This window comes from Platalea leucorodia, assembly GCF_965183815.1.
Source record: "Platalea leucorodia genome assembly, chromosome: 4".
Lineage (NCBI taxonomy): Eukaryota > Metazoa > Chordata > Aves > Pelecaniformes > Threskiornithidae > Platalea > Platalea leucorodia.
Window position 1 is genome coordinate 37,474,943 of NC_138826.1, and position 20,737 is coordinate 37,495,679.

Consider the following 20,737-nt stretch of genomic DNA (forward strand, 5'->3'; position numbering starts at 1 on the left):
TAACTGTCTTATTTAATTTTTCATTATTTCTTTCTCCATTTGGGCATTTTTTTTTTTTATCAAAAACATCACTGTTTTCTTTCCTTTTTCCAAAGGTGCCAAACAAACAAGGCTTCAAAGTGAAACAAGCCTGATTTTTCTTTTCCCTCAGGAAACTTGTTTTCCATCTTTTCAGAAACCAGTTCTCGCTAGTCCCTGCTGCTGGGCCTCCCAGTCCTGCGTGAGGGGAGCATTAAACAGGGGCAGGGGGTGGGGAGGGGGCTATTGACAACCTGAGAGTGCTTGGGGGGAGCAGTTCTGGGTTCACTGTGCTGCAGTTTCCCCACTTTCCAAAATGGCAGGTTCTAGGGGGAAGGGAGAATTGCATGAGTTTGACTTGGATCCTGCTGTGTGGCTCCCTGGTCCTTGAGACTTTTTTTTATCCAGTGGAGCAATAAGCATCAGCCCTGGAGCTCTCTTGCACACCTGCAATTATTGCTCATACTTTAACATGTCAGACCTTCTGCATATGTTATTTTTTCATGTCTGCTTTTGCACATGTCATTTGATTTACTCTGCAGAGGAGTCCAAGGACTTGGCCACAGAAGCACAGGAGTCAAAGGCAGAGCCTGTTAGGATGGCAGTGTCCCCTGTGAAGTCAGCTGGGAAAACGTTGCATGCTTGCAGATATCCCAAACGAACAGAGGGCAATTTCAGAGAGATGTGGGCAAGGGAGTGAAACCAAACCAAACTATTCCTTTAAAATAATATATGGGCCTGGTCTTCGCTACTGTGGACTCTGTACAATTGTTTGGGCCTGAGCCGAAGTGGCTGTAAAGTGCAGCCACTCAGATTTGATGGTGGTTTACACTACTTTGCTAAACGTGTGTCCCTACAAGAGGTACTGGGAAATGGAGACTCAGGAGATGTGCGGGTACTGCTAGGCTATGTAGTGGAGACCTGGCAGCAGATCTGACTGTCTCTGCTGTGTGTTGCTCAACACCTCAGCTCTCCCACACAAGAAACGCGCCTGGCTGAGCCTCTCCATCCAGGCCAGCCACTGTGGTCCTGTTCTCGTGTAATGCTGTGCTCGTTGCAAGGTCCATCAGGACTGAGTCTGCTCAAATGCTCTCAGCTGCAGCATTGGCTTTTAGTGGTGGGCTTCTCATTAAGCCTTTCAGGAGTGTTCTTGCCCCTTACAGCATGGCTGATAATCTTCTGACCTTCCTTGCAAGCTCTGGCTGTCTGCAGATGATGGCCTCAAGGAAGCTTGTTCTTAACCTTTCCCCAAAAAGCTCATTTCAGTCCTATGCGTGTTGCTAGGCAGACAAAGACCCTGAAAACATGGAGAAGCTCGGGAAGGACTCAGAGGGGGGTTGCAATGGGATGGCTGTTCTCCTGTCAGCACCACACAAAGCATTAAGAGTGAGGGAGGCTCACCCAGTGCTGCCCCTAAGGGCTTCTCAGGTCTCCCTTGGCACCGCTTATTGCCTTTCCCTGGATGATACATGGCCTGTGTCTCCTGGAGGTGTGAGATGAACATGAGCAGGCTTTTAAATGATGACAGGAGTCTTTCCAGACCAGGAGGAGGATGTGTTCCTGGGAAGCATGGGATTCAGGACTTGCAAGGTAGGGATTTGATAACTCCAGCTTGAAACGCTTTGTGACTGGCAGTCTTTTAATCTCTTTTCCTCGAATGATAACCCTAGTCGGCAGTTTATCTTAAAGCAACTGACAGAGTAGCCTCATTTCACTGAGGAGGAAAGGGATGAAGACACAAAGAATGAAAGGCCATGCCCAAGGCCACCAAGCAGAAGAGTGGCAGAGGCGGGAAAAGGACCAACTTATTGGTTTATCCATCAGGTCATACAGCCCTAGAACAATATGTGGCTTGTGAGAGAAAGGCTAAAAGGACAAAAAAGCCCACAGGGACTGTGAGGAAGCCCACAGACCCTCTATCTGAGGCTACCCTTGATGCAGGCTTACACCTGCCTCTGGCGCAGATGATGGGCATCTTCCAGTGCTGTTTCCCTGTGGATGAATACAAGCAAGTGGCCAGCCCCAGGCATTGCACTTGCCTGTGAGATATAGTTTATGTGTCTCAGCCTGGGCTGCTGTTCCCACCAGGTCCCCAAATTGGACACGTGGAACAGGGCAGCTCAGAGACCTGCTCCCAGCCATGTCTGGGGGCTGCCTCCAGGCAGTTGCCACCTTGCCTCGCTAGCTCCCGACAAAGCAAATGACAGCTCAGGCTTGTCGCTGTCAATGGCAGTATTTCAGCACTCTGTGGCTGTAAGCAATGTTAGCGTCCCATGCATAACATGCCATCAGCCAGGCCCTGGCTGTAACCTAAACCAAGGTTGAACATATCCTTGATTCTGCCCTGGCAGGAGGAAGGAGGATCTTGCGCCATCCCAATCTTTGCATGTGTGAAAAGAAGCATGGCGTTTGCTTTTTTCAAATTATTTTTCACTTGGGGTAGCGTTAAACAGGTTGAGCAAACGTAGCAGAGAGCCACCCTTGGAAAAGGCAACCTGAAAGGACTTTCCCAGAGAGACAAATCCAAATCTGGCAGTTATAAAACTGCTACAGCTGTCGGGTAGGCTTCTAGGAAAAACAACAGGACAGTGAGGCGAGGCTGACAGCTGAACTGGTACAGGTGATGGAAAGCAATGCTGCCTCACCAGGGACTGCAGTGACCATCAGTCTCTCTTAGACTGTAAAAAACCAAATTGCATGCCAGAGTATGCTTTGGACAAAGCTGATTTGGGAGCCGAATGCACTGGGATATCTGCTGGTGAATGCAACTGGATTTTCCATCTGGAAGGCATGACTGTCTGGCCCAGAAGCCAATTTAAAGTACAAATTAGATCTGGCTGTTTGTCAGAGTCTCCTCCCCGAAACGCAATAAGGACAGAGTGGTTATATAATATAAACCATTCTTGGTGATTTAGTGGTCCTGAAACAACAAACAAGCCAAGGGGGGAAAAAATGGTTTGCAGAAGAATTCAAAGCCAAAGGAATCGGGCTGAGGAATTCAGTCCATATGATCCGGCAGAGATGTGTGCTGCTATTCCTGTATGTCTTGAAAGGAAACTGCCACCAGATCCTCTGCTATTTTCTGTTCACAGGGCCCTACTGATAGGCATGATATTTCAGCCTCCATGCTAACCCCTGCGCTCCAAATATGCAGGGACAGTTGTGCAAGCAGCCAAGCACCGTTCCCCGCTGCCGAGGAGGGGCACCGGTGGGAGGCAGCTCTCTGCTCGCTCACATGCAGCAGAGCCCTCAAGAAAGGCAAACCAAACCTCCACGGGTTATGGTGGCTTTGCCCTGGTCATCACAAAGTCCATGGTGCTGTACGTTACCTCTGCAGGGTGCTGCCTGACACGGGCAGGATGAGTGTTCGCAAGGTGGGTGGTGGGCAACAGCGCCTGCGAAGGGGGGCTCTCACTCTCTTTCCCTGCTGATCCCTCTTAAAACAGAAAAGTGTGGTTTTATTCTCTGCATTAGTAGCAGTATTTGGGGGTGGCAGAGGGGAGATATTCTGAGCCTGAAGGATGCGAACCATCATTACAGGCTAATGTCCTCAAAGGGAAATTGCAAGGGTGTGTTTACTACTTCTTAATATTGATCTAGTAAGTATATATACTTTACTCCCTGCTGTTTGTAATCAGCAACAGGCCTCTCAAATTTGAAGCAGGTACCAGTGCTCAAGTGTAACTTCCAGTTATTTTCATTCTCATGCATGCAAAGTGGATAGCACTGATTTATTGAGGAGAAAGAGGGAGAATGTTATAATGCATTAAGAGGTGGTTTCAGGTGCCTGTGGTAAAAATGGGGGGCTTGGCTTCTCCACATGGATACTGAGTTTTGTGGCTGGAGGACCTGGCTCTCCCCTGTTTTCATTGGGACCTGTCACAATTGCTTCCCTTTTTTTGAACTAGCATAAATCTGGAGTGACTACACTGATGTCAAGCTGGTGTGAGACACAAGTGGCAAAGCCTAGGGAAGCTAAAAAAGGGCTTTTTCCATTGGCTTTAATGAGTCCCAAGTGAGACGAATTGGGTACTTTCTCTTAGAGCACCAAGAAAACAGCTTGCTTTGTTTCGGACGTGCCCCTTGGGTGCCCCAGCATGATGAGGATGCGATGCCCCAAAGGAATACTGCAGCCCTGGGTGTGCCCCATGCGTCCAACATGTGAACCGTTCTTGACAGAGCACCTTTGGGGTGGAAAAGCATCTTTCCGTAGTCCCCTTGTGATGCTGCTAAAAGGAGACAAACCCCTGGTGACAGCTAAAAACCCAATAAGCTGGAAGAGACTCCACAGGTGGCTGAGGATTTGCCGATAGACCTGCCTTTAATAAGGCAGGTTAACCACCCTGGCATGAGGTTTTATGTCAGGTGTTGCACAAGCAACAGTGGTGGGAGGGAAAACCCCAACACAGGGAGCCACGCTGCTCTCTGATACCATCAATCTGCTCCCAGGGATGGGGCTCAAGTCCTTGCTTCTTCACTTTTGCTTTGCTCTCCCTGCTGCTGGAGTGCAGGGACGAGCTGTGGGGAGGCAGAGGGCATGAGCGAGGGCTTTGCCCTGTGCAGGGGAAGTGATGGCGTCGCAGAAGGACATTAGCGGTGCTCCTCGTCTCCAGGCCTTCCTCTGTGAGCAATTTCCAGGGAAATCGAACCCGACTCTGCTCCATTAGCCGCTAATCTCCTGGCCACTGGGCCTGTCTTTTGCATTACGACAGAGCAGAGCCACTTTGCGCGCTGCTGTCAGGGTCTGAATGAGCTTTGATAAAAGACCAAGTGTTGGAGCGAGAGGAAGTATTTACCAAAAGTTGTTTTCAATTTCCTGAGCTTGCTGTATCCATTCCCCTTCGCTCCTGGACTCTGAAACAATCCGTCTTCTGGGGGAGCCTCGCTTCATTATTCTTGCTTCCCCAGTGCAGTTGACACTTAGTCTGGGTTTCCCAATCCTCCCAGCTCTGACTCATTAGCTTCAAAGGCTGTGCAAAGCTGCTGTGGGTTCTCTGGCTGCTTGCACAGGGACACACGCCTGCCCCGGCACTGTAGGGTTTGGTTTCCACACAGCTCTGCCTGCCTCTGGGTATGCACGTGGCATCTGGTCTCCCCTGGGCAGGCCTGCTTGGCCCCAGGATTTTGAGGTTTCCAGCTCACCCTATAGCGTGTTCACCCCACATATGTTGACTGGTTGTCCCAGGTTGCTGGCAGCTTGGATACGAGCTTGGCCTGTATCTGCCAAAGGTGAAGTGAAAGGTTTTTCATAGCGATGTGTGTGGAAATCGGTAGCAGAGGATGAATGGGAATCCTGTGCCTGGTAGAGGTGAGGGGGAGGCAGGAGGAGGGTGGGCTTTGGGGTGGATGTAATAGCCCAGCTGGGCAGTGAGGCTGAAGGGATTCAGCAGTAGCTTCTCACTAAACTATTTAATGGTAAATCCAAATGCAAATCAGTGCTCTGACTTATCAGTCCCATGTGTGCCAATGTACCGTGGCGAGCACCTCGGTGCATGAGTAACTAACTGAGCATGCAATGCTTGAGCTTGGCTTTAATAAAGGGAGGTTTTCTGCTCAGCAAGGGGCCGAGAGGAGTTGCACTGGGGAACTGAGGAGCTCCTTCTCGGAGCTCCAGCCTTGTGCTGGAGAACATTGTGTTCCAGGGATAGCTGCCTCTCACCCTTGGAGCTGGCTCTGCTGGTTTCGTGCCTGAAAATCTTACCCTTATTTTTCCACCTGTATGGGCAGGTTTTGAGCATTCAGTCTGACTGCCTCTTTGCTATGGCTAATGCTTTGCACTGCTCTAGCCGTGCTCAGAGCTTGTAGTGATGGTCTGTACCAGGGATTTCCCAGGTTTACCAAAATGACAAGTGTTTCCAAAGCAGTTTTCCTGGGGTAGGTATACCTCAGACCTGAGTAAAACCCATCTCCTGCATGATGCTGTGTGTATTTTTAAGCTAGTGAGATATGGGGAATAGTGCTGCAGGGGTGGAGGCTTTTTCTTGTCTTATGTTGTTGTTCTTAATTAGCTTCTCTTTCCCACCCAGGCTCTGCAAGAACCAAGATAACAGTGAAAATCAGGCCAGCAGAGATGACCGTCTCTACAGACTCCAACAGCACTGAGCACGACCCATTAAAAATCAGCTCCAGACTAGGAGGAAAAAACCCAAGCAAACTACTACTGAAAAGAAGTAAAACTTCTCCCCACCCCAAACTTGGCCATGAAATGCTTCTGTTGGGGAGAAAAGTTCCTTCCTCCACGAAGAAGGGTGCAGAGCTTGGTTTGCTTGGAGCGGTTCCCCTCATCTTCTGAACAAAAGGTGAGAGGTTAGTTTAAAGCACGAGGAGTGTGGGCAGCTTAACTGTGCGTCCACCAGTTGCTGCCTGGAGCTCTCTCCCTGCAAAGCTTTCCCTCTGCGGGGGGTGAGGGAGAAGGGGGTTGTCAGCCTTTAGGAAGGGTTGGCCCCAAACTGTGCAAAACCGGGGTTTGCTTAGAGGCTCTGACCCACCGTCTGCAGAGGCTGCTGGTGGCTGGGCTCCCGCTCCTTCCCCTGGCTCTGCTCAGTTGTTCTCACACAGCTCCGGGGACAGGTTCCCACCCCTGCGGCTGCATGAAGCTGGTTTGGCTTTGATGGGAAGGAGGCAACAATGAGCTCAGGCATTTTAGGGTTATGAAAATACAAAGCCCCATCCAGATACTACTAGCTTCACTTCTTCCTTTCTGTCCTTGCTGTTGTTGAGGTTAGGAGTTTACATTGTGCAGTGAGCCCTTTTGTTTTGTAGGAGACCAAGTGATTGAAAACAGCCATGATATTACTATGCATGGACAGTACATTTTTTCCATGTATTTTCATAACCCTTTTCCCAAAGGATCAAATGTGTCTTTATTCTATAACTCCACAATGGGTTAGAGCAGCTCCTCGGGCGGGAATTGTTCTGCTCCATAGGCTACTTAATACTTCCTATAAACATCTGCTAAATTAGGTAGGTAATACTCAATATTCCTGACCAGTAAAGTATTGGTAGCCGCATATCAGAGGAGAGCCAGGGCTGGAGATGTCAGAGGCGAACATGGGGTTAAAGATGACAAAATACTGGTTGTGTTTTTTGTTGTGTGTTTTTGCTTTTTTTTTAAAAAAAAAAAAAAAAAAAAAAGGGTATGTGTATGGGTGCAACAGCATTTCCCTCAAAAGAAATGCAGGGAAGCTTTGAACTCAGACCTCGATTGTACCTTAGGCATCTCTAAGCCAAAGTGCGTCTAGCTGAGAATGGAGTTTCACCAATAACGTCATGGGATATACTTTTAAGTACGCATGTGCCTGCTTGCTTTTTGCCCCTAGTAACATGATGTAATTCTCTAAATATTGTCTAAACTTGAGCCGTGGCATTGAGACTCCAAGTCAGAGCAGGACCCCTTGGTCCTTCACAGTCCTTGGGATGGGAGATTTCCACTCTGCTTTCCCTTGAGGAAGGGCTGCTTGGGGCAGATGGGACAGTGTGGTGGTGTCCCATGGGGACCCTAGACCTTGCCCACTCTGTGAGTCCCTCTGCCAGATGCTGTCAAGGTGCCGGGAAGGTGACATTACCCCGCCATGAGCCTGGAGGTCTGTGGGGGACAGAGCAACTGAGGACTAGGAAAGTCCATGACCAGGAAAGGAAAAAAACCCAAAAATCTCTCCCCCCATAATATCCCATTTTTGTGAGAGCCCTATGACCGTTCCTCACAAGGGCCCTGAAAGCAGATGTGAGTCTTTCTATTCCCCCAATACTGTTTGTCTGAAACAGGCCCCCCAAGACGTCCTGGTCTCGCTGTCTTGCCTAGGAGGGATGTGGCTGCACTGGCCTCAGCCCCTCGCAATCCTCCATCTGAGCAGCATTTTGCAAAGGGATGATCTGCAGACCCGTGCACTTCCACTTGCAAGAGTCCTTTTTTTCTCCCCCTTGTTTTTTTCCCCTCCTCCCTCCTCTCCTTTGTGCTCAGAAAACATCTGTTTCCAGATGTTGTTCAAGTCTAATAAACGCAGAGAAAGGCCTTGAGTTAATATATTTACAATAGCTGGAGATGTCGGCTGCTAGTTAATGGCTCGTTCGAGCACATCAAGATCTCCACGTTTCCTGAGAGGGGGGAAAAAAAAAAAAAAAAACAAACAGAAAGAAAAAGAAGAGGGGTGAGGTTTTTCTCCCTAGTAAATGGCCTGAAAACAGGAAGTTCTTCTCAAGCAGCTTTGGAGATTACTGGTGGGATCAAGCGCACAGCCATCTCCATGCAGTTGGCTTCAACTTCCAGTTAGTGACAGGAATGGCACCTTTTTTTTTTTTTTTTTTTTTTTTTTTAATATGAAAAGCTCTGCTTAAAGTGAAGGAAAGTGAGGAAGACCTGCTGCTGTTGCCCACCCCTTTCCAGGCCAAATGAAGACCTGCTTGTAGATACCTTGTTGGCTTGAACTATGTGCATAGAAGCGAGAACCTCATCCATGCTCGGCTCTTCCATTTCTGGCCTGTGGCGTGGTTTATGCCCACGGTACCTACCTGGGGTCAAAAAGGGTTTATGGTCTCTTGCAACGAGACCACATTGTGCGCTGCGAGGAATCCCCGCGCATCATGCCCCTTTGTGAACACTGCACGTCTGTTGCAGAGCAGCACTGGGCAACCTCTCTGTAAGGCACTTTGCCCATGTACAAATGTCCCTGAGAAGGACAAAGTGCCAGTACCAGCTACAGACTGACAAACCTGGAGGCTTGCATACCTGTACATAACCATGTCCAGCACGTCAGTTCACCCAGTGCCATGTGCTAGATGTGAAACGCTTTCTTTCATTGTACAGAGTGGTTCAGCTGCTTTGGAAGGTATATATTGCTTTATATTTGCTCCAGATTTCATTGCATGTTTGTGCTGAGGTCCATAACTGCCCCAGAGGACCTGTTACAAGTGGTGGAAGTGTGTGGTTGCTGTCCTTGTAAGGAATTGCATCAACCTTCCTGAGGAGAGAGGGATATAGCCTCAAGCTCAGCATATCGAGGGCAGTCTAGGCTGCTCCAAGAGTCATTGGTCAGTGAAATCACTCCCTTTGATTGCAACTGAGCATCTGCTTCTACTTGACCAGCCTTGAGAGTCATGAACTTGCAAGAGGACTGGTTTCAGGCCAGCACCCACCTCCTCTGAGAGCTGAAGGTTGGGCTGTGCTCAACTCAAGGAGCGATGAGATGACTCCACGTGCCGGGGCCCATCTCTGGAGGCAGCTCGTTTAGCGAGCAGCGCTGCAGACTCGACATGCGCAGTTGGCTCAGATTCATAGTTAAATTAGTCCATTTGTATTGGCATGGGATGACAGGCTCCTTAATGCCTCACGGATAGAAAAATTACCCTCCTGCACATCTGCAGCTAAGGCTTCTGCGTGAAACTCAGCTGAGTGCAGCTCCCCAGGCTGCAGCAGCTATGACATAGCCCCTAAATGAACTGATCAGCTGGAGAGGGGCTGGCGGGGAGGCAGGAAAAGGCACTTATACAGTCATTCAGGCGATGCTCGTGTCTGGACAGCAGGATCTCTATCGCAAATCAGAGCGAGAGAGCAGAGAGCTCTCCCCAGCCAGTGTGGGGATATGAAATGTAGACACCCAGCAGATTTCCGTTTTCAGCTTAGAGGGTGCGTTTTTGTGACTTTAGTGCTCGGACTCGTATAAAGGAAAGAGAGAGAGAGAGCTTTCGGTGAAGCTATAAGACAGGCAGGTAGCTGCAGTCATCAGTAATTCAACCCCAGTCTTTAAGTAGCGTACTTCAGAGGTCTCTAGGATGCCCAGCATCCCAGCTGCCAACTGTTATTTCCCTGTGTAGATCTCTGCTTCCCAAACAGCGTATCATCAGCCTCTAAGCATCTCCCCTTCATTTCTCACTGTCTGCTTATCTGCTGTGATGGCAGATGGCATCTTGGGTAACTCCATGGACCACGTTTTTTCTCTGGCAGAGCCACAGACTCCTTTTCCTTTCACAAAGAAATAGGCTGCTAACACAGGCATAGCTGGGAAGAGACCGAGCAGGGTGCAGGAGACTGGGATGGCTGTGCCTCCCAAACGAACAGACACCCTTCGTGCGCCGGGTCTGTGGGTTACACGGCTCTGCCTCGCTCATATGAGAAACTGTTGAAAGGCTGCAGCCATCAGAGGGGTGTTTTCCATGCATGCCGGAGCAGCAATGTGAATTTGAGCAGCGAGATGACAAGAAACCTGCTAAAAGAAATAAAGAAAGGATTTCCTGCCTTGCAGACGCTAAAGCCCCATTTTGGGAAGCGAGTGGCTGTGAAAGGCATGAGGCCATTCAAAGAATCAGGGCTGTGTGCTACCGGGCCCTCCAAGGGTTTGTCTGGTGGAGAAGAAACAGCTCGTGCTCGCTTTAACCTGCTCCCAGAAGGTCTATTTCTTCCAGCCCTCTGAAAAGGAGACCGGGCGAGAGATGAATATGAGTTTTCTCTGCCAGTAATTTCCAGCACAGAGTGCACGCAAAATCTTCATTTAAAACGTGTAAATGACAGCGAAAGAGCCACAAGGGAGCCAGATTTTAAGAGACCAATTTGCTGCCCGAGTTTTAATGACTGTGCTCCACAGCGGGCCCCGCGCTGCCTCGCTGCTGTGTGCGCTCAAGAAGGGGATCAAAGGACGGACAGACGGACTCAGCAGAGCCTGCATATCACCCTGGAGGATAAAATATTTTATGTCATGCTCGGAAAAATTGGGAGAGGTGGGCCTCCCTTGCTCCCGAAGAACAGAAAGAGGCTTTGTTTCCCAGACGTGTGGCTCAGAGCTGCCCTACGGCACGTATTGGGGAGACTGCTCCCCGCCAAGGGGGTTTTCTGTCTGGCGCCCCATGCCTGGTGGGACACGGAGGAGGCGACGGGAAGCTCTGCTTCACTAGAGGGTCTCAGCAGATTAACTCCTCTGGATGCCCTCGGTGCCCCCCAGCCTCAGCAGGTTGTATGCCCAAATCAAGCCCAAAAGGTTCCCCCCTTGCACTGCAGCTTGCCTGCCTGGGGTGTTGCTCCCTGCTGCCCTTTGGTTGTTTTTTGCAGAGCCCTCACCTGCCAGCTCTTGTTTTCAGATGTTTTCCTCTGGTTCTCACCCTGCCTGGCTGCTCTCCTCAAAATATTGGGGTGAAAATACCCCACCGCTGGTGCCTCGGGGCTGCCCTCAGGGTCTGCGTAGGGGATGCAACAGCCCGTTTGCACCATCCCATAAAGTGCCCTTCAGCTGCGGGGAGGAAAGAAAGACGCAGGCTGGTGTGAGCCCAGCCTCTGCTTTACAATCTCTTTCCTGCCACTATAAATAACCTCTGCAAGAGTCACTTCAAAGGGAAGGGCTGGCGGCAGAGAGGTGGTTTGGGGACCGAGTGGGACAGGGGCGTCCCACTGCCCGATCCCACCCCGGCACTTTGCATAAATAAATAAATCATGCAGCAAGGGAGAGGTGGAGAGAGAGGGCGAGCAGAGGAGGTTACTTTGGGAAGCCGCGCAGCTCGCTCATCCCAGCCCCGTAGTTCGGAGGGAGTGTGTCATGTTACAGGGGAGCCACGATCAGCCAGAGCACAACATCGCCGGAGCAGCTGAGAATTACCTCTCTCTAATGGGGACTTTCATGTGCGAGCTCCTGGCCAGTCTGCGAAGGAACTGAAACTGGCAGCTTAGAAGGAAACAAAAACCTACCAGCGAACCAAAAGACTGAAACATAGGAAGGGGGGGGAAAAAAAAAAAAAGTCTTGATCAGATATTTTTTCCCCCTCTCACTCTTTGCTGCAGTTGGATCCTTTTTTTCTGCACCCCTTTTATGTGTGTGTGGTTTGTTTTTATTTTTTAAAGACCCCTCCATCTACTTTTGTCATTATTGCTGTTATTTGTCATTTGCTGGCACTGGGATCCCCTTGGACGCTTTTTTTCTATGCCTTCTGGATTGTGCTTCTCGGAGTAGGAGTGAGGCTTTATTTATTCTATTTATTTATTTATTGTTTCTCAGGACAGGGAGGGAATGTTGGAGGAGAAGAGCTGGAAAGGCGTCGGCGAAGCAGCTTTTGACAGGGGGTGTGTGGCTCCCCCCAGGACCAGCGATGGGGAGAGATGCTGCCGCCTCCCTCTCCTGCTGGGCTCGGGGCTGCCTGGCGTCTCCCTGCTTTCTCTGGTGCTGAGCCTCCTGCTGTACTTTCGGACCTCCGATCTGCAGTCCCGAGTGTCCCACTTGGAAGCAGACAGACCCACACAGCTCCCTGCCTGGCTCTCAGCAGACCAAATGGAGACAGCTATTTTGGGAAGAGTTGACCAACTGCTTGATGAGGTCGGTGTCCTTTCTTTTTGCCTGTATAGTTTGCAGTACTATAGATTTTAGGTATGTGCATGCTTGCATAGTTGCATTATCTGGTTTTTTCTCCCTTAAAAATGTGTTTCTGCACAAGTGATGCTGCTAGGTTGAATTTCCCTTGCCTTCAGGTCCCTCCCACCTCTCAAACCTGCCTGGCGTTTGCTTCCCTCTGCCCCAGCCTATGCTGTGGCTGAGCCTCGGCACTTTGCAAAGGGGGAAACCTCATCCCTGGTCCTGGCAGGGAGGGAAGAGTCTCCAGCCCTCTCCATTTGGTGTCTGGTGGCATTGCCTGCCAAAAGAGTTAGAGCTAGAGGTTAAACCTGGGAATTCACTGTGGGTTTGAGCCCCAGGAGAGGGACAGGCAAGGCACGCCACAGCCCATGTGGCTACGGGAGGAGGTAACTGCAAACACACTAATGTCGTGACGGGCTGGCTTCACCGCTGAGACAGCCCTGACCCCTTCCACGGCTCCTGGCTCAGGAAAATGAGACACGCTGGCATTGCCAGGATAGTTTCTGGTACTGCCAGAGCATCAGTGCAGAGCATATGGCTGTGCTATGCCCTCTTGAGCACCATCCAAACTCCACGGGAGCCAGCGGGCTCTTCCTCTGAGGATGAGGGAGAGCTGCTGCTGAAGAAGCCTGAGCTTCAGCAGGTCAGTAAAGGGATCAAAAGTGCAGATTTTTTTTGTTGCTGACACCTTTTACTTTGCTGTGCTGATGCTGCTGAGGGCTGCCCGGGCTCCTCTGCCCTGGGCAGGATGAGTTTCCTGCAGGATTCCTCACCTGGTCGGGGCTTTGAAGCAGTTTTGACATGTGTCAGGGAGCAGATGGTGGCTCACATCTCTGAACTCTCCAGGCAGGTCCACGCTGATCTGTTTCCACAGCTCTGGGGGAGGCTCAGAGCTAAGATTCAGAGCTGGGGCTGTTTCCACCCACCTCTCCTTTTCTCTGTTTACTCCAGCCTTGGTATGAGACAGGCTGCAGAGATCCCCGGGGCTAGCCCCAAAACTGTTTGTGTCTGAAAAAATCTTGTGTGCTGCTATTGCCAAATGAGGCGAGGAACGGGATGATCAGAGTGGTGGCTATTGGGACCTGCCTCCAGGCAGTGCTGCCTGGTACCCGGGAGAACCTGGGGACCCCTCCACGCTTTCTAGGAGCAGTGAAGGTCTGCTGTAAGGAATTTAAACCTACAGCTGACAGGCTTGGCTACCATTTATGGGTCTCTTGGGAGCAGTCCCTGGATCGACTGGGCTTTGCAGCCAAAAGCTGTGAACCTCGAGTTAGCAAACATTGTAGGAGCTGAGGGATGTGGTTTTGAGTGGCCTCTTTGGATGAGGAATAATGGGGAGACAGGGTCCATGGGGCAATACCTCTGGTGGGTGGACCTGCGTGCCCTGGTTGCACCCTTGCGCAGGGACTCCTTCCCTGCCGCCAGGCAGGAGATAATGTGCAGCATTCCCCTCGTTGCTGCTGGCACGAGTCTCCTGGGAAGTCGCAGTTTATCTCTACCAAGTGATTTGAGACGTGCAGGGCCGGATGGCCCCCTGCGTCCTGCTGGCTCTGCTGGCCGCAGCACCTTTCTGCCTTTTTATAGCCTGGCTTAGCAAGGAAATGGGGCTCTCATGATCCCCACGTGCCCAGCAGCCCCTCATGAGCCCCTGGGGGTGGCCCCAGCCCCCCCGCAGCCAGTGTGAGGAGCAGCTGTGGGACAGAAACCACTACTTGAGGGGCCAGCACTTGCTCCCGGGTACCACCAGAGTTACCAGATCCCTGCTGGGCTATAGCTTCAAAAATAGCTCGGAGAAAGGTGCTGGAGCCTGTGGAGGAGCAGGGGTGCCTGGCACAGGTCTCCTGTCCCTTTACACCTGGGAAGGTCTGCTGCTTAGGGGAGAAGAGACCCTCCCGGACTCCGCTGCCAGCTTCAGCTAAGCTCCTAAAACAGCTGCTTCAGACCTCCGCACCTCATCCAGAGGCACTGGCGTGGGCCAAGTGGCTCGAGGTGCAGGGTGGGGGTCTGCTGGTGGACAGATGGTGGGGCGGCATATGGGGCTTTTGCTTAGGAAAGAAAAGCAAATCTTCCTCATCCTCCTTTTCATTAGGTCTAATGGGGCTAAGTTGGATGGGTCTCCTGGACTGGCTGGAAGGATGGAGAAAAACAGGAAAGATAAAGGGGAGCAGGGAAAGGATGGGAGAAGAAAAACGAGGAAAGCAAGAGACAGTGCTGAGCAGGACTGGGGGGAGAGGGGCTGTGGCTGGGCTTGCCATGATGGACGTGAAAGTGGGATTTTCGTTCTCCCCTGCTCAGATCCTCGCTGCCTCTCCCTGCCACATCCTTGCAGAGTTTCCTGGTGTTTCGACCTTAATGGGTTTCACAGCTGCCAGCTCAGTGTTATCCATCACAAAATAAAATAGCAAAGCTTTAAAGAAACCCTGGCTTTGGAAAGAGCTGGTCTGAGCCTGGCAGGAAGGTGGAAAGTGAGGGGAGCCATGGGGACAGAAGCAGATTTCTAGCTCTGGTGGCTGTGAAGATCAGCTGGAGGGATGTGAAGAAGCAAAGTCTGCAAGGGCTGATAGATGAGCTAGCTGAGGTTATGCTCAAAACCTGTACTGTTCTGTGCTCCGAGCTGGAGCATGTGGTGCGCTCCAGACTGTGCCACGTTTGTGCCCAGGTGTACCCCAGAGGTCCCCAGGGGCCTGCAAGCAGCGGTGGGTACACTGTGCGGATTGCACTGAAAAGTACAAAATACTAAAGTCCTGTTAGGTGCCTTTCTTCTGGACAAGCAAAAATAAAGCAAACTGGCAGGGAGAGGAGCTGGGTCGGTTTGTTTAAAACGTTAATTTTAAGCCAGCTGGTGGGGATGTTTTCCCAGTCTTGGAGCCCAGTTTTGGAGCACCTGCGGCTGGCTGTGGCAGTTTCCATCTCAGCTCAGGATGAGCAAGGAGAGGGTGAAAGATGCATTCCCAGAAGCAGCCTGACTAGTGCTGCTTCACTCACTTCTTTGTAAACCTCTGCCTGGTGTCAGCGAATACCAGAGGGGAATTTTCTACCAGACACAAATTGGCTAAGTTTTCCCACAAAAACATCTGTGTGGAATGGGCCAGATGCAGGTAGTTCAGGGAGAACTTTAGCTCCATGTAGGAATTCCTCTGCATTTATGGGGCATCAGAAATTCATACAAACAGCACAAATAAACTCACTACTGGCATTTGCAGGAATGGCAAAGCTTTCCAAAGAAGAAAACGAGGTCCTTTCCCATGCTGGGTAACATTTGGTACTATTTTGCTTGCCAAAAGCTCGGCAGGGTGGAGAGCAGGATGGATTCGGTGCTGCTAGTAAAAAACAAAACAAAACAAAACAAAAAAAACCCAACAACACAGTATTTGTGTGCTTGTAGAAATTGAAGTGTGTGTGTTCAACACAACAACAGTTATCCTGTAAAGCCTGGGGGAAGACCAGCTGCCCCTCTGCACCGTGATGAGCCTCTCAGGGGGTTGTGTTGAAGGTATTTGTTCTGCCTTTAGTGATTCTGAAGGGATTCAGGGGCTGTGCCATGGATGGGGAGGGAGCATTGATCCTCACTGCTTTCCCAATAGGCTCATTTCCCTGGGACTCTCTCCTTACTTATGCGAGCAAAGCAGGGACACCTGAAAAATCCCTTTCCCTCCCAATGTAAAGCTTTTTTTTTCCTTCTTTTGCTTCAGTGTCTCAAAGCACACTGCTCAATTCTGCTTCCCAGGGTCATCAAGATGCTCTAAGCATCCCCTGCCTTGATCTTTAGCTTAGTGTTTTCCACCCCAAAATCATGAGATATATTTTTTTCTTCCAATTGCTCTTGTAGCTAAGTCCTGTTTCCTTCCAGCTGCCTGCAATCCTTGAACCTAGATGGTGTTATTTCCAAGCTTTTTGCTCCATCTAGGAGGGCTCACTGTTTGCTTTTGCTCTATGCCACATGGTCCCGTGGTTCCAGGAGCTGGGCCTTTAAGAAAAAACAGCTAAATTGGAGATAAAACAATGAGAGTTAACAAAACCACCAGCCCTTGAAATCCTCCTGATGGGTTGTAATAGATTATCTATTTGAGACATGTTTCTTTTAGCTGTTGGAGATAGTGGTGGGAAATGATTTCACCTCCCCGGGTGACTGCAAACAACTAGGTCTGCTAAAGAGCTATTAATCTGCCCCCTTTGAAGAAGTGCCCTCTCTTTCACCTAATCTCAAGTGCCCATCCAAAATAGACAGGCACTTGCAAGGTTTAGGAGGCCACAACCATGGTCCTTTAATGTCAGAAGAGGTCTTGCTTTCACTGCTCTGTCCACTCAAGCCAGCCCTGTCCTGTCATGCTAGCAGTGAGTTAGCAAAACCCGCGGGAAAAGCCCGTGCTAGCTTTGTTGCCTGTTGCCAGCATGTGTTTCAGCCCGACCCTCCTGCCCTTGCCCTCTTGCAGACAGAGGGTTTTCCCCTTTCTTCCACAGTCAGCGATGTGTGGTGGCTTCCTAAATACACAGAGGTGCATGTTGCCCCACGTGGGAGCTGGTCAGCTGTGGCCCCAGTGCTGGCAAAGGCTTTTTCATCCACTTTCATATGTGCAGGGGAAGGCGCAGCCGTTATGTCACTGGAAAACATGACAGGCAAGAGCAAGCAGGCTATGGTGACAAGCCAATCCTCTCTGTAAGAAGTGCTTTTAGCATTTCTGAAAGGTAGCCAGTTGCTGCTCTGATGTTTCATGCTCTAGGTGTCCCTCAGGTGAAAAAGCAAACCCCCAGGTCCCAGAAAGGAGATCACAAACACTAGATTCCCAGAGACCACATTGTTTTATTTTTGCTTGCAGGAGTCAACCTTGCCCTAAAATGGAATGGTTTTCTGTTACCTGGGAATGGAAGTTTTCTCTTCGAAAGGCCAGTTTTAAAGGAAAGCCCTTTCTTTTTGCTCTCCTGAGCAAAGCCAGCTTCTCGTGTTGGATCAGGCGGTATTTTGCACAGTGGTAATGAGGGAAGCAGAAAAGGCTGGGAATTCATTTTGTTTCACCATCTCAACCCAAAGTTGAACTGAGGTCTCCAGAAGCCAAGGATTTTTTCTGTTGCAGTCAATGTTTGTTTAATAGACTGTGCAGGAAACTGAACTCCAGGCGCTCCTAAATTCCTGGTAGGTTTTGCCTCCCATTGAAGGGGAGCAATCCCACGGCACCACTGCCCTTTGCACTCCCCAGGGATGTGCAGAGCTCCTGGGCTTCAGGGAGGCACTCCGATGGCCAGGGATGGGGAAGATGCCCAAGGCCAGTGAGTGCACGATGGCTGAATGGTACCAGTGCTTGGGGGTGTGCTCCTAGCCCTGCCCAACAGCACCCGCATCTCCTTGCTGAGGGGCCCCCATCCTTGAGAAGGCTATTTCAGTTGTCCCAGGTGTTTCCACTACCCCAACCCTGCAGATAGTTGTGGGGAAATGCTATCGTTCCTGTTCCTCTCCTGGTTGCGCTCAAGTCCTGCTGGGTCATCACTTCCCCTGGTAAGTCCAGTTATGCTGCTCCTCAACTTGTGTGCTGGCAGAGCAACCCAGCCAAGGCTTCTTGCAGCAAACCTGAACTCTGCCTTTCCCCCGGCTGTTCCCCTTTGGCCCCTGGGGTGCCTCTGCACTTGGTGGGGCAGGGATCTGTTGCATGTTTCCTTGCAGATTTCTGTCTGCAGTGTGTCAGACCCTCGTTGGTTAGGAAATGACTTTCTGCTCCTGCCTGTGTGAACCATCACCCCTTCCCTGTGCTAAGCCCGATTCCCCAATATGAGAATCCCACCCAAATGTGGCAGTCTCGTGTTCAGACATTTTGGTTGGCACACGTGTAGATGGAAATGGGAACGTGTATGTCTACATACCAGTGCGAGTATCCAAATAAAGGCTCTGCTGTCCTATTTGTGCCCATGTTTGACCATTAGCACAAAATGTTTGAAGCCAGGCAGTGCTGCGGAGCAGAGCCATGCCATCTGGGGGTGGCAGCTAGATGGGAATGTGCCCAAATACAAAGATTCATATATCTCTGCTTTTAAACTGAGAAGGTAAACACAGATAAAATGCTGTATGGGAACTGGCAATTCTCCTCATGTGAAAGCTTCTCCTTGCCCTGACATCAAATCAACTCACTATCAAAACATTTCAGTCTACCATGCAAAAAAAAAGTTCTGAAAATATTCAATTTCTAGTCAGTCACAACAACCCTTACTGATTTTGACTTGCAATAAGGAAGCCAGTCCTTTCAAAGCGAAAAGTGGATGTGTTCCAGCCAGTTCTGCCTTCCCTCATCCCAGGCAGAAATATGTTGCTTTATTTTTTTTCCTCTCTAAAAGAAATTTTCCCCAAACTGATGCCTTCTTGCAGGAAGGTGCTCACTTACTTGTGAAAATCAAGTCATTTCCCTATGATACTGGGCATGGGCTTCTGTTGAGCCCAACATAAGCCTATTTCTTTTGAAATGTTGGCCCTGGTTGTGAAGTAGGTCGGACAATAAGAAGATGCAACTGGGATGAAGAGTTGGGCTTGAGGGTTAGAAGGGAAGAGGGAGTGACTCCTTAGCACAGGCACCCCAGCAGCTCAGTCTTCTCAAGTCATCTCAAATCATTAACCAAGTGCAGTTCACAGGCATTAATGAATAACTTATTTGGATTGATTTGCATTTTCTTCACTAAATCACAGTTATTTTAATAAAGTGTATGAGGGGTGGTGTGGATGCTGTCCCTAAAGTGCATTTTGCTCAGGACATGGGTCAATTTTAATGACATTTCCAGTGAGGAAAGATGCGGTGGCCTCAGGTGGACTCTTATCACCCCTTTAAGAGTTACACAGATGGGGCTAGAGAGCAGGAGACTGACACGGTGGCACCATTAGAAATCCAAACTCATTGGAAAGGAACATTTTGACATGATCCCCCCTTGTGGAAGCTCTTGATAGGTTTTGTCTTGTTCTGCACTTGCAGAAAATCAAGCTTCACAGCCTCTGAAAGTTTTGGGAAATGCCGTTGCTGTTTTCAGGCCACCTTCAGCCGCAATTTTTCAGTGGGACCCTTCTGTCCATCCAGGTGTCTCCGTGAGCATAAGGAGTCTGCTGCAAGGGGGAAGAGTATCTGCTTCAGATCTCCATTTTTCATCTGCTGAGTGGGTCTTCTGAGAAATGTGCCTTTCTCATGAGGACACAGTCACCTCTTTATTCGCCACTGCTGGCTCTTGATTTTGTAATGCCTGTCAGGAGGACCACATTTGGAGGCCATTACGAAACTCCCTCAGCCTGCTTCCAATCAAACCCCACATTTGTAGTTAAAGACTATGAACTTTAATGCCTTTTTTCGTTCCCAAACTATTCTGCTCTGTCTCTCCCATCTCTACTTGGGCAGCACCCCCCACTCCCACTTTTCCAAGAATTTGAGGCTTTGGTTTCAACAGTACTAATGAATCCTTTTGCTCTTTTTCCTCCCTTGACAGAAATTAAAGTTCCACTTGCCAAGACATCGAGAAGTTCGAGACACACACCAGCGATGCAACTGCCCGGCAGGTAGGGATCTGGGATGGCTAGCACTTTGGAAGGGCCTTCTTTGTCAACCTCTTGTTGAAAGCTTTTTTAATGCCATGTAGTATATGAATGCAAAGTTATGCATGCTTGTGTAACAGTGTGCTTGAGGTATAGGAAAGCAATACAGAGATGTGTGTAACAAGTCGGGTACATACGTAAATACTAATTCTGCACATGACAGAAACAGCAGGAAAAGCAATAGATGTGCAGGTAGACATCTAGATAGTCAATAAAGAGACAAAGATACATCTAGAGGGCAAATGTTCCTGTTAATTTTAGACATCAATTTTGAAGTAGGCAGACTGGCTCTTGAGAGGTGCATCTTTCTTGGCTGATTTGAGAAGGTTTGAGACACATAGGCTAGACCCAACACCAAAGCTGGACAGCTAAATTTTGGTGAGCCAAAATGCCTCTGGGGTAAGAAGATTTGAATTCCTTGGTGTTATACAACTATCTGAGGCATCTTGGGGAATAACAGCCTTCTGTTAGAAGTGGCCATTTATCAGGGGGTTGAATGAAGTGGTCACTCAAGGTCCCGCTCATATAACATACAGAAATATTATGGGATTGCTTAATTGCGTTATGTTTTTAATCACGCTAATATCAAAAGGCTCTTTGAGACACATCTTCTGAAGTGGTTTCAATACAATAAATGACAAATTGCTATGGAAAAAACATTTGTGAATGGCATTTCATTCCATTACTATGAATCATGCAGCCTTCCTCATTGTCTTTTGATGCATTTGACTGTGTAGAAAAAAATAGAGAAATGCCAGCTACCACTCACATCCAAAGTCGATGGAGTTTTGGGAGACTTTGAATGTGTATATCCAAACTGAGTAGCTGAAGCTCATCT

The 20,737-nt window shown here is 49.5% G+C and overlaps 1 protein-coding gene across 1 annotated transcript in view; it reads left to right on the top strand.

Annotated features, from left to right (window-relative positions):
* Positions 1-12,005: 12,005 nt before the first annotated feature.
* Positions 12,006-20,737, top strand: part of COL13A1 (collagen type XIII alpha 1 chain) — a gene marked incomplete at its 5' end in the record, with an annotated part of 91,950 nt that continues 83,218 nt past the window's right edge. Inside the window, 2 exons of the mRNA XM_082311356.1 lie at positions 12,006-12,308; positions 19,794-19,863. Coding sequence (XP_082167482.1) covers positions 12,006-12,308; positions 19,794-19,863 — 373 coding nt within the window. The remainder of the gene's footprint in view (positions 12,309-19,793; positions 19,864-20,737) is intronic.